This window comes from Acinonyx jubatus, chromosome D4 (genome assembly GCF_027475565.1).
Source record: "Acinonyx jubatus isolate Ajub_Pintada_27869175 chromosome D4, VMU_Ajub_asm_v1.0, whole genome shotgun sequence".
In the NCBI taxonomy this organism is placed as follows: domain Eukaryota; kingdom Metazoa; phylum Chordata; class Mammalia; order Carnivora; family Felidae; genus Acinonyx; species Acinonyx jubatus.
Window position 1 is genome coordinate 86,083,459 of NC_069391.1, and position 16,235 is coordinate 86,099,693.

General features: G+C 48.1%; 1 protein-coding gene across 2 annotated transcripts in view; it reads left to right on the plus strand.

The window, feature by feature from the left end:
- Positions 1–3,160: 3,160 nt before the first annotated feature.
- SLC1A1 (solute carrier family 1 member 1) overlaps positions 3,161–16,235 on the plus strand; it is an 83,511-nt gene continuing 70,436 nt past the window's right edge. Inside the window, exon 1 of one of the 2 annotated variants that reach the window (XM_027041133.2) lies at positions 3,161–3,610. In XM_027041133.2, the coding sequence (XP_026896934.1) occupies positions 3,520–3,610 (91 nt within the window). In that variant the 5' untranslated portion in view covers positions 3,161–3,519. Of the gene's footprint in view, positions 3,611–8,786; positions 9,560–16,235 lie in introns of those variants that run through there. The other variant, XM_053205330.1, reaches the window with a different exon arrangement.

Genomic DNA, 16,235 nt, shown 5'->3' on the forward strand with positions numbered 1-16,235 from the left:
GGACAGCCTGGTGGCTCCCAGACGTGGACGGATGGATTCCTGAAGATCTTGCAGAAAGTAACTCAAGCGATGTCGCTGTAACAATTCTGTATTTGTTCCTCATCTAAGAGATGATGATTTCATGCACAGAGTTGGTGTATTCAGCTTGCGCCAGACCGCCTCGTCCACCTTGATTGTCCTCTGACTAAAAGAGAGAACTGAAGGAAGTCACCTAACCTTCTTTTTGCCCCAGATTCCTCAGCTGTAAAACGAAGTCAATGACGACACACGGTATCTCATGTGGCTCTTCCTGCAGTCCCATGAAGGAACATGTAGTAGTCCCTGCTACATCCAGGTGTTGGGAGGATCAAAGGAGTTAATCTGTGCAAAGTGGTTGGAAAGGTGCCTGGTACATGCTAAGTGCATTGTGTCTGCTTACTAATTATTTTTTATTGCCAGCTAAAGTGGAATTTCCATGGAACAATAGCATAAACACAGTTTATAATTCACCCACTTTGAACTTTTGAGATTCTTGACTTTTATTCTTAATGTAGGAGATTTTTATTATTTCAAAATGAGTGTATATACTTTGGTTTTATTCATCTTTCAACATTTAACTACCTTATTTAAAATAAAATTTTTTTAAATGTTTATTCATTTTTGAGAGAGAGACAGAGCAGAGACAGAGCACGAGCAGGGGAGGGGCAGAGAGCGAGGGAGACACAGAATCTGAAACAGGCTCCAGGCTCTGAGCAGTCAGCACAGAGCCCGACGCAGGGCTCGAACTCATGGACCGCGAGATCATGACCTGAGCCGAAGTCGGATGCTTAACCGACTGAGCCACCCAGGCGCCCCAATATTGCACTACTTTAAAACTGCGTAACGTACATAAGCATATGTGGCACCTGGGTGGCTCAGTCGGTTAAGCATCTGAGTCTTGACTTCAGCTCAGGGCATGATTTCACAGTTGTGAGATCGAGCCCTGCGTGCACTGGGCTCCACGCTGAGCACGGCACCTGCTTGGGCCTCTCTCTCTCTCCCCCTCTCTTTCTCTCTCTCTGCCCCTTGCCTGCTCATGTTCTCTCTTTCTCTCAAAATAAATAAATACACATTAAAAAATAAGCATAAAGCAAGTATGCACTGTATAGGCGTTAGGTGTGAAAATGTAGTAGATTGAGAGTTCCTTGCAACTTTAATGGGCGACGACTATTTATAAATATGCAAGGACTCTCGTGGGTCCGAAGCAGTTCAGGTGTGGTCCTGATAGGCAGGCCACAAAAGAGAGGGAGTGACAGATGCCTGCTCAGGTGGGCTCCAAGCAAAACTAGCAAAGGTACTTGTGCACCAGGCACTAAAGTCTTTCACACACATTGTCTTCAACTCTTACAAGACCCCCACGAGATACAGAGTATTAATGCCTCCATTTTGCAGATGTAGAAGCTGAGACCAAAAAAACTTAAGCAACTTGCCCAGAGTTCCCCAGCTGGTAAGTGGTAGTGCTGGGATTTAAACCTAGTTGTTCTCCAATACACCTCAAAAAGTCATGATGTCCAAGAACATCTTTGGTTCTTCCACTGTTTTCTCTCTTGAGGTTCTGTTTATCTCTTAAATACAGCCCTACCCACAACTGTAATGGGCGAGAGTGTACTCATGGGAGACGCTTTGGGAAACGCAGAAAGAAAGCAAAAAGATTCGAACAAGGTATTATTCAAGGTCACCCGAAGATGACCAGCGTTAAAACTTTGGCATATTTCCTCCTAGACTTTTTTTCTAAGCACTTGATTTTATTTTATAGGTTTGTTTTAGGTAGTTCTGACCAAATTGTATATACAATTTAATCTTCCTTTTTTCCCCCTCTTATTATTGTGACCTGGGCTATCTTGTGCAATTAGACATTGCATAAACTTCCTTTCTAGAGGCTGCATAAGGCACGAGAGCAGGACAGTCTTGTAATATATTTGCCGTTCCTTTCATGTTGGACATCTGAGTATTTCTAGCTTTTTTATTGTGGGATGAATATCGCTGTCCCCTCTTTCTTGATAGTTTTCCTCCTGACGTTTCCTCAGATCCTCCTTAGGCTCACAATGACCTTGATCTCCCTCTATCCTTCCTTCTCTCAAAATGTACTTTCTGGAAAGGAGCTGACAAAGTCATTCATACTAAAGTGTATGTGGCTCATAAAGCTGAATTAGTGTCTCTTCAAGAATGCTTGCATCAATTTCAGCCAAAGGAATGAAGCTCTAATTGTGGGTTTTTAGTCATCAGATCACCTAGTCGAGGAGCTCCTCCCCTGCCTCCCCCCCCCCCCCCATTCAGCGAGTAGACTCCAGAATAACAAAAATGTGCAGGGCTTACTTTATGTTAGGAAAGCTGGCGAGAAGGCAGCCTGGAGCTGCGGAGGTGCTGATGTGGGAAAGGAGAGAAAAGAGTTTGTATGAGTGAGGGGGAAATAATGGGGTAGAAGAAGGAAAGAGAACTTGAAAATGCACTTAGCCTCGCAGAAGACATTTGGCACCACTTACCTGGCTTCTCCATCTCCCCTGTTGGCCTTTCCAGTGCATTTGGCCTTAGGGACGGGCCCGCCCACCGTCTCCCAGCAGGCCGGGCGCTCAGACCTAGTCACTCTGCCGAGGCTCACAGTTTGGGGGCCTTCGACGGCCACAGAGCCAGTCAAGTTGTAAGAGGGCCCACTCCAAGCCCTGTGTCCACAGACACTCCAATGGGTGCCTCACCGCCCGCTACTCAGAAAGGAGAGCTCATGATACGGGCGGGAGCTGGAGGGGGGGGCGGGGGCGGGTAGAGGTGAGCGTTCCCCACGTCCTGTTCTGCACCCCCACTTCACCCCCAGCACCCCCCCCCGCCCCTCCCGCTAGGGGCTTCAAGCTCTCCAGGCTGGGGGCAGATCCTTGGCTCCGGCGGAGAGCAGAGGGGCCCCACTGCGGGCCTCAGTTTCCCTCAACTCTCCCCACTGGTCAAGGGGGTCGCGGCGCCCAGGAGTCGGCGTGGAGGCATGGGGGGGGCGGGGCTGGGCGGGCGGAGGGGCAAACCACAGTGGCTCCGCCCCTCTGGGCCAGGAGGGGAGGAACCCGTGAATCCGAAAAGCTGGTCTGGCAGGACAGAAAAAGAGAGACAGGGAGGGAGGGAGGGAGAGCAAGAGCGAGAGTCCAAGTGCAGCCTGGGCGGGCGTGGCGCTGCGGGCTCCCCGGGACCCCGGGCGCGCGGCGCACGCCCCCACGCGCCGCCGGCCCGCCGCCCCTCCCTCCTCCCTCGCTGGTTGGCCCGCGCGCCGCAGAGCGCGGCGGCGGCAGGAGGAGCCGGGCGCGCCCGACGCGCACGGCCAGCGAGGTGGCCGGGGCTGCGGGCGCGGCGCGCGAGCTCAGGTGGCGGCGACGGTGACAGCGACAGCGACAGCGGCGGCCGCAGCAGCCGGCGCGCACCCGCTCCCCGGCGCGCCCGCGTCCCGCCCCCGCCGCGCCTCCGCCGGTTCCCCGCGCACAATAGCGGCCGCCGCGGCGGCGGCTCCCGGCCCGGGCGCCCGCCATGGGGAAGCCGGCGAGGAAGGGATGCGACTGCAGGCGCTTCCTGAGGAACAACTGGCTGCTGCTGTCCACCGTGGCCGCCGTGGTGCTAGGTGAGCGGCGGGGCGGGTGGGCGGCGCGCGCGCACCCTCCCGCGCCCCCGGCGCCCGGGCCGCGTGCGGGGCCCCACGGGGGCGAGGGTAGCGGGCGAGGCGCCCCCCGGGCCTCGGAGCCGCGCCGGGGCTCCCCCGCGTGCGAGCCGCAGAGCTCCTCGGGGACTCCCGTTTGGGGGCTCCCCGAGCCGCGGGTGCCCGCTTTACCCAAAACGGTCCGAGGGGCTTGGAAGGGGAAGGGGGGCAAGTAGCTCTCGGTTCTTCCCGTTTGGAAGCAAACGTGGTTTATTGTGGTTTTAATCCTCTGTGCTTTCCGCGCCCCCCGCCCCCCCCCCCCATTTTTTCCTGAACCATGCTGCCGGGACGGGGTTGGAGGGTGGATTACGGTTCTCGGTGGGACTGGAGGAGGCACCTTAACCTCAGGGATGGCCAGGGCCCCGAGGGGAGGGAGGGAGAGGGTGTTGCCGCTCACCCTGGGCCACATTCTTGCCGGAACTCAGGGGGGTGCGGTTATGGCCCCCAGGAGGTCGTTGGGGGAAGAAAGATCAGGGAACCCAGATTCCTTCGTTTCCCACCCTGATATAGCCAGAATAGCCTCCTGGAGCCTCCTTGCTCTCCACATTGCTTTTCTATTGAAAAGAATTTTCAAGTCCTATTTGCTTGTTTTTAAACAAGGGGGTATTAAAATGATTCACTCCTGACAGATTACTGGACTGAGTTGATGTCTGAGCCATTGCTCAGAGGTATGAGTTGTTCCTATTTAGATGATGAATTTGTGCCCATTTGTCTGTCTTACAACTTGGGCTCTGGGCTGCTCCCCATCGGGGATGGAGTCTCCTTTCCTCTCTGAGCTCACACAGGTGCAGACACCCAGCAGGTGAGATTCCTTGGAAGTCCCCATCTTCCCTTTGGAAACAGCTGGGTTTGCTGAAGGGGGGGGGGGGGGGCGGAGAACGGCGGCTTCTTCCCCAGGGATGCTTCTGGCTATCAGAATATTTGGCACTGTGTCCTCCCACTCTTGATGCCCCTCCCCCAGAAACCTGTGGAAGTTATAGAAGCCTCAGAGTCAGATTTGCTCCTCCAGAGCCTTGTGCAAAATCAAGTTAGATTTCTAGTAAAGAAGTAACATCCTGGAATTGCCTTAGCAGAGGCCATTTGTGGGAGGAAAGGAGGAGAGAAGCAAGTCTTTCTTACCTGCTTAATTCTGTTTCCCCCAAGGGCCAAGTGGCTTAGGGGTTTTTAGGGAAGGTTTTTAGGGGCAGGATACTGCCCCTCCCCACATTTAAATAAGAAACTAAAGAGAGAGGGATTTGATTTCCATGCATTCAGATAGATGCAATATCCTTGTGTGTTTTCCTAGTAATAAGAGTCCAGAATTAATTGTTAAACCCTTTTTAAGGATGGTTACTGGATAACCCAAGGCTGGCATTTCCCTCCCAATTCCTTGGCAGAGTGGAATAATCCTGCCTCTTTAGCCGTAGGATTCTCATCTGGTGAAGAAGTGTTGCACATCGCTGTTCAGTGTACCAACTCACTAGAGGGTGGTTTGGAAAGGATTTTGAGCAGTTGTTGCCTGGCCTTCGGAACCCGTTGCATAAATACATCTTCAGTGTCAAGAGGGATCACGCGCCCATTTTGCAGATGTGGCCTTTGGCGTCAGGGCACTTTCCAACAGTTTTTAATCTGGGTGAGCCCCGGGAGCTTGATTCAGACACTCTTCTGGAGAAAGGGAAACCACCATATAAAAATTTTAAGCGCTCCACTGAAGTCTTTCTGGACTTACTCCTCCAGGAGCAGCACAGGGCGATCCAGAGGGTTTCTGCTCCTGGTCTGAGAAGTGCCAAGCCTAGGGCCACCCCCAGTGTGCCCATCCCTGGAACCCCACCCCCACTCCCCGTCCTGGGATCTTCCTTTTCTTTCTCCAGAGCACTGGGTCTGAGTGCGAATCATACCTCTGTTGGTGTAGTCCGCACTAGCTCAGTTTCACCAGAAAGAAATTCAAGCTAACTTACGACAGTGAGGCTGAGTCCACATATAAACTGAGAGTAAGTTTATTTTTAAAACAGTCTAATTGATACAGAAAATCACAAGCATGGTCATGCAGCCTCCTTTCTGGACCTTTTTTAAGAAGAAGAAACTGTTAGGGGCGCCTGGGTGGCTCAGTCGGTTAAGTGCCCGACTTGGGCTCAGGTCGTGATCTCATGATTCGTGGGTTTGAGCCCCGCGTCCGGCTCTGTGCTGAAAGCTCAGAGCCTAGAGCCTGCTTCGAAATCTGTGTGTGTGTATGTCTCTCTCTTTGCCCTCCCCCACTTGCACTCAGTCTCTCTCTCAAAAATAAACATTAAAAAAATTTTTTAAAAAAAGAAGAAGAAGAAACTGTTAAATGTATTAACTACCTTGATAGAATGTCCTCTTCTGATTATAGCCATCCAAATGTTTGGTCCCCGCTGTAATTCAGCAGACCTGACACGTTAAGATATTTTGATTATTGAAATGAGGGACAAAGGTTTTTATGAGCTAGCTTAAAGCCTCTGGTTTTTCAAGACCTAGGGTGTGAGGGGAAATGCAGTTAAAGAGCATTCATTTTTTAAAAAACGAGATGGAAAGGATAAACCATTTTGTTTTGTGCCCCATAGCCTGATTCTCAATTCACTTAAACAGACAGAAATTCTGAGGGTAGAATTTTTGTGCTCCAAGTGGGAATTCTGTCCAGGCAGAATCACTGTGTGTAAAAACTCTGGGTCAGAGCATTCTGATTCAGGTGATCCAATAATGATCATATCGTGTACAGATCTTCCTCCACTTATGATAGGATTAGGTCCCAAATAAGCCCATTGTAAGTTGACGATATTAAGTGTCATAATTCAAAAATGCATTTAATATACCTAACCTACCAAGCGAGCACCGTGGCTTAGGCTAGCCTAGCTTAAATGTGCTCACAACGTTTACCTTAGCCTGCAGTTGGGCAAAATCACCTCACACAAAGCCTATTTTATAATGTAATTTGTTGAACACGATACTGAAAGTGAAAAACAGTGGTTGTTGGGTACAGAATGGTCGTGAGCGTATCGGTTGTTTATCTCCGTGAAGGCCTCGCCGTCAGAACTGCAGCTTGGCTCCCACTGCCCAGCCCCACGGGGGAGAGAGGATTGTACCACATCTCTCTAGCCCACGAAAAGATCACAGTTCAAAATTTGAAGTCCGATCTCTGCTGAAGAGGCATCACTTCCACACCCATGTAAAGTTGAAAAACCACAAGTGGAATCATCATGAGTCAGGGACTGTGTGTGTAATGTTTTAGATTAAAGCTCTCATGAATTGTTCACCCCACTCACAGCATAGAGCTTGATCTTTCTGTCCAGGATGTGCTTTATGTCAGTCATTTGAAACACCTGATTTCCACCATACGGATTTGCAGGAAAGGAAGTAGATGTTATTTACATGACAGAGCTGGCGAGCTGATTCATGCTGCATAATTTTCTTCAGCGTGCTGAGGAAGCAATCATTTATAGATTCAGATTCCATTGTCTGAAAGGGAGAACAATTCTTTCACGTTATTAGTGATACCCTTGCTCCTTGTCTCCTGCACTAACCTCTGGTAGCATACATTTGGCAATGCTAAGTTGAGTCCTGGTAAATGCTCTCTTCCTGCTTCTGTGTGTCTGTGGCAGGGCTGGCTGCTGCTCAGGCTGTACCTCACCTGCACAGAGCCTTGTGTGTGGTGATATTCCAGAATGCATATTGTCGTTGATAAAGCTATTTTGGTCTGGTAGCTACCATGCCTGACGCTGCTGGGCCTTTAATCAGCTCAGCCTGGAATATACCTGTAGCAGCGAACACTTAAACCATTTGTTCATTCAGCAGGGACTGTTCTAGGGCCTGGGGCACACAGCACTGAACAAAACAATAGAAACCCCTTTCCTGGTGGAACTTACATTCAAGTGGAGGGAGGTAAATAGAATAAATAGGTTAACTACAACATGGAGTATATTAGATGGTGAGAGCACTCTCCAGTAACATAAAGCTGGGAGGCGGTTGCAGTTTTAAATAGGGACACCCCTCCCCCCCAACCCCTGAAGGTAACAACTGACTGCAGACTAAGAAGAGGTGAAGGAACATGTGCTCAGGTGTCTGGGGAGCATCCTGGCTTGTTTGAAAAAGAACAAGGGGTGGAGTGAGGGAGGGGGGATGGGGAGACAGGAGGCTAGGAGGGGACAGAGCACTGGGAGACTGTAGGCTCCTCTAAGGACTTTGACTTTTACTGGGAGCTGGGAAGCCATCGCAAGGTTTTGAGCAGAGCTGTGACAGGGTCTGGTTGTATTTTAATCAGCTCGCCCTGGCTGCTGTTTTGACCACAGACTGCAGAGGCAAGGGTGGAAACAGAAGCTGGTTGAGAAGGCTAGTGTGCCTAACCTACTGTGTATTTGACTTATTATACTTCTCTAATCTCATTTCCATCATGGCTGATGAAATATTAGGAAATACTTGTGAAAAAAGTCAATGACATGGGAATGCACGCTGGTGCAGCCACTCTGGAAAACAGTATGGAAGTTCCTCAAAAAACTAGAAATAGAATTACCCTATGACCTAGCAATTGCACTACTAGGCATTTATCCACGGGATACAGGTGAGCTGTTTCAAAGGGGCACATGCACCCCCATGTTTATAGCATCAGTATCAACAATAGCCACAGTAGGGAAAGAGCCCAAATGTCCATCAATGGATGAGTGGATAAAGAAGATGTGGTATATATATACACATATACATATACATATACATATACATATACATATACGTATACGTATACATACACACACACACACACACACACACAATGGAGTATTACTTGGCAATCAAAAAGAATGAAATCTTGCCATTTGCAACTGTGTGGATAGAACCGGAGGGTATTATGCTAAGTGAAGTTAGAGAAAGACAAATATCATATGACTTCACTCGTATGAGGACTTTAAGAGACAAAACAGATGAACATAAGGGAAGGGAAGCAAACATAATATAAAAACAGGGAGGGGGACAAAACATAAGAGACTCTTAAAGATGGAGGACAAACAGAGGGTTACTGGAGGGGTTGTGGGAGGGGGGATGGGCTAAATGGGTAAGGGGCATTAAGGAATCTACTCCTGAAATCATTGTTGCACTATATGCTAACTAATTTGGATGTAGATTTTAAAAAATTAAAAAAGTCAATGACTTTGCAAAAATTGCAACTGTAAAGTAGGTATTGCTTATATATATAGGCTTACATAGATATAGTTAGAGGTATAGGTAGAGCTAGAGATGAGGAAACTATAAAGATCCCTACATGCAGGTGAGGAAACTGAGACTCAACAGTGGAAGACTTAGTCCTGGTCACCTCTGGCTTGCTCCCCGTCTCCCTGTCATACCTGGTCCTTGCCGGCTCTCCTGGGAATACGAAGTGTGGCTGAGTGACGTATCAGGTGGAAAATAACCTGCACCATGCACTTTGGTCTGTATTGTCCTTCTCTCCCCCTGAGACTGGGAAGGGGCAGAAACATGCCTCCAGGACTCCGGGAAGGGCGGGTTGTGCCCTTGGAGGAACATGTGCTCCAGAGGATCTTGCCGGACTCATCAGCTGGGCTGGTGTCTGCTCTGGGCTCAGACCTACCCTCATGCCTCTGTTCACGAGGCTGCCCGGCTATTCCTCCCACTGCAAAGTCTGCCTCTCCTGCCTTTTAACAGAGAGGCTCGGCATGACTGTAGCAGAGGGTGTGACGGAGGAACACGTTCAACAAAAAGAGCAAGCCTGCTGAGGAGGCAGAGCCAGACCCCGGAGGACCTAGAATGCCACGCCAATGAGTTTGGACACGGTCTGAGGGTTAGGTTGGCAAAGACACGATCAGAGCTGTGCTTGAAGAAGATCATTGAGGCAGATGGATGTGCAGAATGGATCCCGGGAAGGTAGCCTTGTAGGTGGGCAGACTACCCAGGGGATTAATGTCCGTGTCCGGCAGGGAGAGAGGGGGGCCTGGGCTGCGCAGCAACAATGGGAGTGGAAAAGAAATGACGCTGAACTCTAGATGCTCAGCAGGTTATCCTGATGGAGTATGGCTGAATCTGGTCCTCTAGGGGAAGAAAGTGGCAATCTCTAGCAGGAGAGGGAGTCGTAGAAGTGCCACAGGCTTGTTAAGGAACTATTGTGCTCTCCTCCTGTGCAGAAGGAATATCTGCTGGAGGTGCCTGGGTGGCTCAGTCGGTTGGGCGTCCAACTCTTGATTTTGGCTCGTCGTGATCCCAGGGTCATGGGATCGAGCCCTGCATCGGGCTCTGTGCTCAGCATGGAACCTGCTTAGAATTCCCTCTGTCCCTCCCCTGCTTTCTCTCTCTCTCTCTAAAATAAAAAACTAAAAAAAACAAAAAAACAAAAAAAAAAACAAAAACAAAAAAGGAAGGAATATCTACTTGTGTGTATTATTCTGCAGTTAGAATATATTCTCTCTCTCTCTCTCTCTCTCTTTTTTTTTTTTTTTTTGCCTCCTCCACTAATCTGTGAACTTCCTGAACCCATAGCACCTGTGACAATGTCTGGTAGATGCAATACATTTGTTGATTTATTGAACCATTTATGGCCCAGAGAGTAAGACATTGTCCTTGTTTATGGAGTGAATAAATGAGTCCCAAACTTGGTTTGACCCCCATTTCCTCCATAAATTCTCTTCTGCCCACTTTAACATCCTCTGATCTGCATCAGTGACCCAGATTAGCACTTAGTCTACATATGTATCAAGCATGTTAATCTTTTCTTCCTCAAAACTAGGTTTATAGGGGCCCCTGGGTGGCTCAGTTGGTTGAGCATCCAGATGTGGTTCAGGTCATGATCTCCAGTTGTGAGTTCAATCCCCACATCAGGCCTGCTGCTGTCAGTGTGGGGCCTGTTTCAGATCCTCTGTCTCCCCCCCTTTCTGTCCCTCCCCCACTCTCTCTCCCTCAAAAATAAACATTAAAAAAAACAAACACTAGATTATAGACCCCTTGAGGGCAGAATCTCTCCTGCCACCCCTAACAGACACTGGAAAATGAAATGAGACAGTGAAGTAATGAAACTCACGCTTAAGAGCTATGTAAGAAAGTGTACCTAATACTTAAACGCTCTGGGCCTTTGTTTTTTGTTTGTTTTGTTTTTAATTTTTTTTTTAACGTTTACTTAGTTTTGAGACAGAGAGAGACAGAGCATGAACGGGGGAGGGGCAGAGAGAGAGAGAGACACAGAATTGGAAGCAGGCTCCAGGCTCTGAGCTATCAGCCCAGAGCCCGACGCGGGGCTCGAACTCACAGACTGCGAGATCATGACCCGAGCTGAAGTCGGATGCCCAACCGACTGAGCCACCCAGGCGCCCCGTGGGCCTTTGTTTCTTATCAGAAAGAAGAGGGGTTCAGATGAGGCAGAGGAGAAAGGATTTCATGCACATGCCAGCTCCCCTTTATAGATAGTAGACTGCCGTGTGTGATATGAGTGTTGAGAAAGAATTGGAAACAAGTTCTGCAGTTGGTTACTGATGTCTGCCAAGGGCTTAGGAGCAGAGAGTAGGGGCATGTGTGCCACATGCTTGTCGACCTTGGGTTAGAAAATCTCTGAGGTTCCTTCTAGCTCTGATCCTGTAGCTCAGATTATACCATCATTCCTCAGTGTATTGCTGGGAGCCATAGGACCTCTTCCATAGGGCACAGGGTGTGAAAAGTCATTAGGGGAGGAGGAAATGACCTTGATGTTGAGTCACATATAAACCTCTGTGAATTGGGTTTAATAATGTAAACTGGGGGTGCCCAGCTGATTCAATCAGTAGAGGATGCAACTCTTAATCTCAGGGTCCTGAGTTCAAGCCCCACATTGGGCATGGAGGCTACTGTAAAAAAAATAATAATAATGTAAGTTGTATGTGGGACTATTACCTGGGCAGTGTTCCAGGTCAGCATTAGATTACTCAGGAATATGAGGTCTCATAAACTTGTGTTGCTCTATATGCATACATATCTTACATGCATCTGCTTAGTTAAGAACCTTAGAGAGGAGGCCCTTTAGCTGGCTAGAGTTCCACATATTAAAGAATTAAGAGAAGAATTTTGGGCTTTGAATGTCTATGCCTAATGCTTTCATTTTTTAAACTGAATCAGAACCAAGACAAATTTGGGACTCCCTGAACAGATTCTGATTTTTGGTTCTCTGCATGGTGTATGCCTCAAGTCTATAAGACCAACACCCCACCCGAAGTTATGCGAGCCCGGTATTACAAAATGAATCTTTAAAAAGTTATCACAAGCCTAAGACTCCGCACACCTTGTGTTGTAGACACATTCTATCTGTTGGGAGGACTTTGAAGGTACATTGCTAACGTCCAGCGAAGGGAAAGATGGTGTGTGTGCTTGTGTGTGTGTGTGTGTCTGTCTATTCAGTTTAATAGAAAAGAGAAGAGGGGCGCCTGGGTGGCGCAGTCGGTTAAGCGTCCAACTTCAGCCAGGTCACGATCTCGCAGTCTGGGAGTTCGAGTCCCGCGTCGGGCTCTGGGCTGATGGCTCAGAGCCTGGAGCCTGTTTCCGATTCTGTGTCTCCCTCTCTCTCTGCCCCTCCCCCGTTCATGCTCTGTCTCTCTCTGTCCCAAAAATAAATAAACGTTGAAAAAAAAAATTAAAAAAAAAAAAGAAAAGAGAAGATTGTCTGTATTCAGTATCTTGTTAGATACTGGTTAATGTGAGATATGTTGGGTTTTTTAGTACAAAAAAGTTCTGTAGAATCAAAGTTACCCACCTGTCAAACATTTGAGCAGCAAGCAGAAGAAATAAAGGAAACTTGAGGGGCGCCTGGGTGGCTCCGTCGGTTGAGTGTCTGACTTCAGCTCAGGTCATGATCTCATGGTTTGCGAGCGCGAGCCCCACATCAGGCTCTCTGCTGTCAGCACAGAGCCCACTTCAGATCCTCTGTCTCTCTCTCTCTCTGCCCCTCCTCCTCTCTCTGTCTCAAAAATAAACATAAAAAAAATTTTAAAAAAAGAAAGGAAATTTCGCATGAAGACAAGCAATGGAGAAAACTACCATGTGCCAGATCAGGATACGGTAGCTCGGACGGCTAAAAACCCTGGATGGGTCAGACAAGGTGTAAATAACTGGGATTAGGAATCAGCTGTCGGAGAGCATATGCGTGCTCCCGTGAGCACTTGCTCGTGAAGAAAGGAAGCTTTCCACATTAATTACTTGCGAGAACTTGTGATTACCTTTACCAGAGCCGAGCCTCAGTGTAACTGTCCCATGGGGAGTCCGACCCACTGGCCTCGTGTTCGCTTGGGGACCTGCACATCTCCCCTGTGTGCGTGTCGCTGGAGACCCAGAGTCACGTATACTGTGGGGACTCCAGCACTCTCGAAGAAAACGAATTCATTTTTGATGACATCAGGTGGCCCCTTTAAACACCCCGGCAGCGGTGTCTGTTGAAGTAGCAAGTGTTTTCAGTGGTCTTCCCTATTGAGAATGTTAAATATACATCTAATAGCAGAGAATATTGGAGACAGTTACCGTTAAGCCAATAGCTCACTTTGGAGCTATAGTTTAGCTCAGTGGATAGATTTAGAAGGAGCCAATTCATTATACTTGCTGAGGAAACAGCCCGAACTGCAACAAAGAGTGCTCTGTTGCCATTAGTACACCCCACAGTAACACCTCTGTTGATGGAAAGGAAGTGTTTCGGTGACTCACTCATTGCCAGAAATGTTACTACCCTACGTTTGAAAAACATCTGCCAACTGCCTGTTCCATTACCAGAGGTAGAATATATCCTTTCCAGCGAATGCTCCTGCACTTTCCCGGATGGATGGACCTTGTCCCAGCCCACAGACGCTTCATGCTGTGCGTCCTGGGTTGTTGCAGTTGCCGGCCCCGGGCCCAGTTGTGTGAGTTCTGGGCATACGCTCAGCCGGGACAAGACCCAGGGCCAGCTCCTCCACACCCAGGCTGAGGTCTCCGTTCCCCCGGCCCTTCTTGGTCTCAGGGTCCCTAACTGTGTCCACAGATAGAACGGCACATCTTCATGTGTCCAGGAAGAGTCCTGACATGAGCATCATGTGACTCGGTGAGGTCTGCATGTTGATGCAAAGTGGTGGCCTCTGGGGCCGGAACTTCCATTCAGAAATGACATAAGCAAGCATCCATGCTATGTGTTTATTCTTATAACTGTTCTGAGACGATTACCCGGCTTCATTGCTCTCGGGTTTTTAAAACTTCATCTACTTACTCAACTAAGGAGGAAACCCTTCGAGAAGAGCGCTTAAGTGAGATTATACAATCAGATTATCTTTCAACCGCTGTTCTGTTGCTTGAGAGTTACCAGGTTACTTATAATTCAGTAAAGAATGAAGTCAACAACAAAAAAATGCATCGTCACCAGAAATATCTAACCATGGAAAGCCCAATCTCCAAACCTCTTCCCATTCCTAGAAGATAAACTGATTTTGCTCAATTTCTCTGGGTATTTCCTAGACTTAGTTGTCTTCTGATTCCCTTAACCACTTTACAGGTTTCATACAAGATTGCCCAAATTATGAGACAATGAGGGAGACACATTTTCTCCTTTGAAAAGTTACTTCTCTTGTGGTTAACCAAGCCTGCTATTTGCTAATATTTGTCAGAGGGTTACTATGAGTTTTATGCACATTTATTTCTCATTTGACCCTTGATACAATGAGGCAGGAAGTTTACCCTTTTACAGATGAGGAGAAGGAAACTTAAAAGCTTTAAGTTCCGTGGCTGAGGTCGTAGTCAAAGCTGGGATTTGCACCCAGGGCTGTCCAACTCCCAGTCTGAGGTTCTTTCACCGTTAAGCAGGCTCCTTTCTTCCTAGCAAATCTTGATACACCTAACGGGTAGTTCAAATTATTCTTATAAATTTCACTCTTGTTCAGTATCTAAATAGAGCCTTTCCTCCCATTTCTTCCTCCATGCCTTGCCTGTTTCATGGCTCCTCTTTATCCTGGCCTTAACTTGGGGCAGTCTACAGTGGTTAGCCTTTCCCCCATTCTCCTCCACAAAGCCTTCTATTTGAACTTGTATGCTAATTGAGCTTGTCTACTGATTGCTTTCCCTGGGTGTGTTGTACTTTGCTGCTCTGATGCCTTTTTATTTTTGCTTTTCAAATTTTTATTTAAAGTATAGTTGGGGCGCCTGGGTGGCGCAGTCGGTTAAGCGTCCGACTTCAGCCAGGTCACGATCTCGCGGTCCGTGGGTTCGAGCCCCACGTCGGGCTCTGGGCTGATGGCTCGGAGCCTGGAGCCTGTTTCCAATTCTGTGTCTCCCTCTCTCTCTGCCCCTCCCCTGTTCATGCTCTGTCTCTCTCTGTCCCAAAAATAAATGTTGAAAAAAAAAAATTTAAAGTATAGTTAATATGTAGTGTAATACTGATTTCATGACTAGAATTTAGTGATTCCTCACTACATACAACACCCACTGCTCATCCCAACAAGTGCCCTCCTTAATGCCCATTCCCCATTTAGCCCACCCCCCACACCCACCTCCCTTCTAGCCACCCTCAGTTTGCTCTCTCTATTTAGGATTCTCTTATGGTTTGCCTCCCTCTCTGTTTTTATCTTATTTTTCCTTCCCTTCCCCTATGTTCATCTGTTTTGTTTCTTAAATAACACATATGAGGGGCGCCTGGGTGGCGCAGTCGGTTAAGCGTCCGACTTCAGCCAGGTCACGATCTCACGGTCCGTGAGTTCGAGCCCCGCGTCGGGCTCTGGGCTGATGGCTCAGAGCCTGGAGCCTGTTTCCGATTCTATGTCTCCCTCTCTCTCTGCCCCTCCCCCGTTCATGCTCTGTCTCTCTCTGTCCCAAAAATAAATAAAAAATGTTGAAAAAAAAATTTAAAAATAAATAAATAACACATACGAGTGAAATCATATGGTGTTTGTCTTTCCCTGCCTGACTTGTTTCACTTGGCATAATACTCTCTAGCTTCATCGATGTCAATGCAAATGGCAAGATTTCATTCTTTTTGATGGCTGAGTAATATTCCATTGTGTACATATACTACATCTTCTTTATTCAGTCATCAGTTGGTGGGCATTTGGGCTCTTTCCATCATTTGGCTATTGTTGAGAGTGCTGTAAGCACTGGTGTGCATGTGCCCCTTGGAAACTGTATTTTTGTATCCTTTGGGTAAATTCCTAGCTGTGCTCTTGCTGGGTAATAGGGTAGGTCTATTTTTAATTTTTTGAGGAACCTCCACACTGTCTTCCAGAGCGGCTGCACCAGTTTGCATTCCCACCAGCAATGCAAAAGAGATCCTCTTTCTCTGCATCCTTGCCAACATCTGTTGTTGCCTGAGTTGTTTGTTTTAACCATTCTGACAGGTGTGAGGTGGTATCTCATCGTGGTTTTGATCTGTATTTTCCTGATGATGGCTGCTCTAATGCTTTTGCTCATGTGTTTCACCTACTGTTATCCTACCCATCCTTGAAGGTGGATCATCTAATTCCCACTTTTCCAGTGTAGACCTCTCTAGCCACCCAGCTGGAGCTAATCTGCCTTCTCTGTGCTCTGGTAACCTTTAATTTATATCCCCACGTCACACTGGTTTGCACCCCCTCCCCCCCAAACTCTGCCCTGT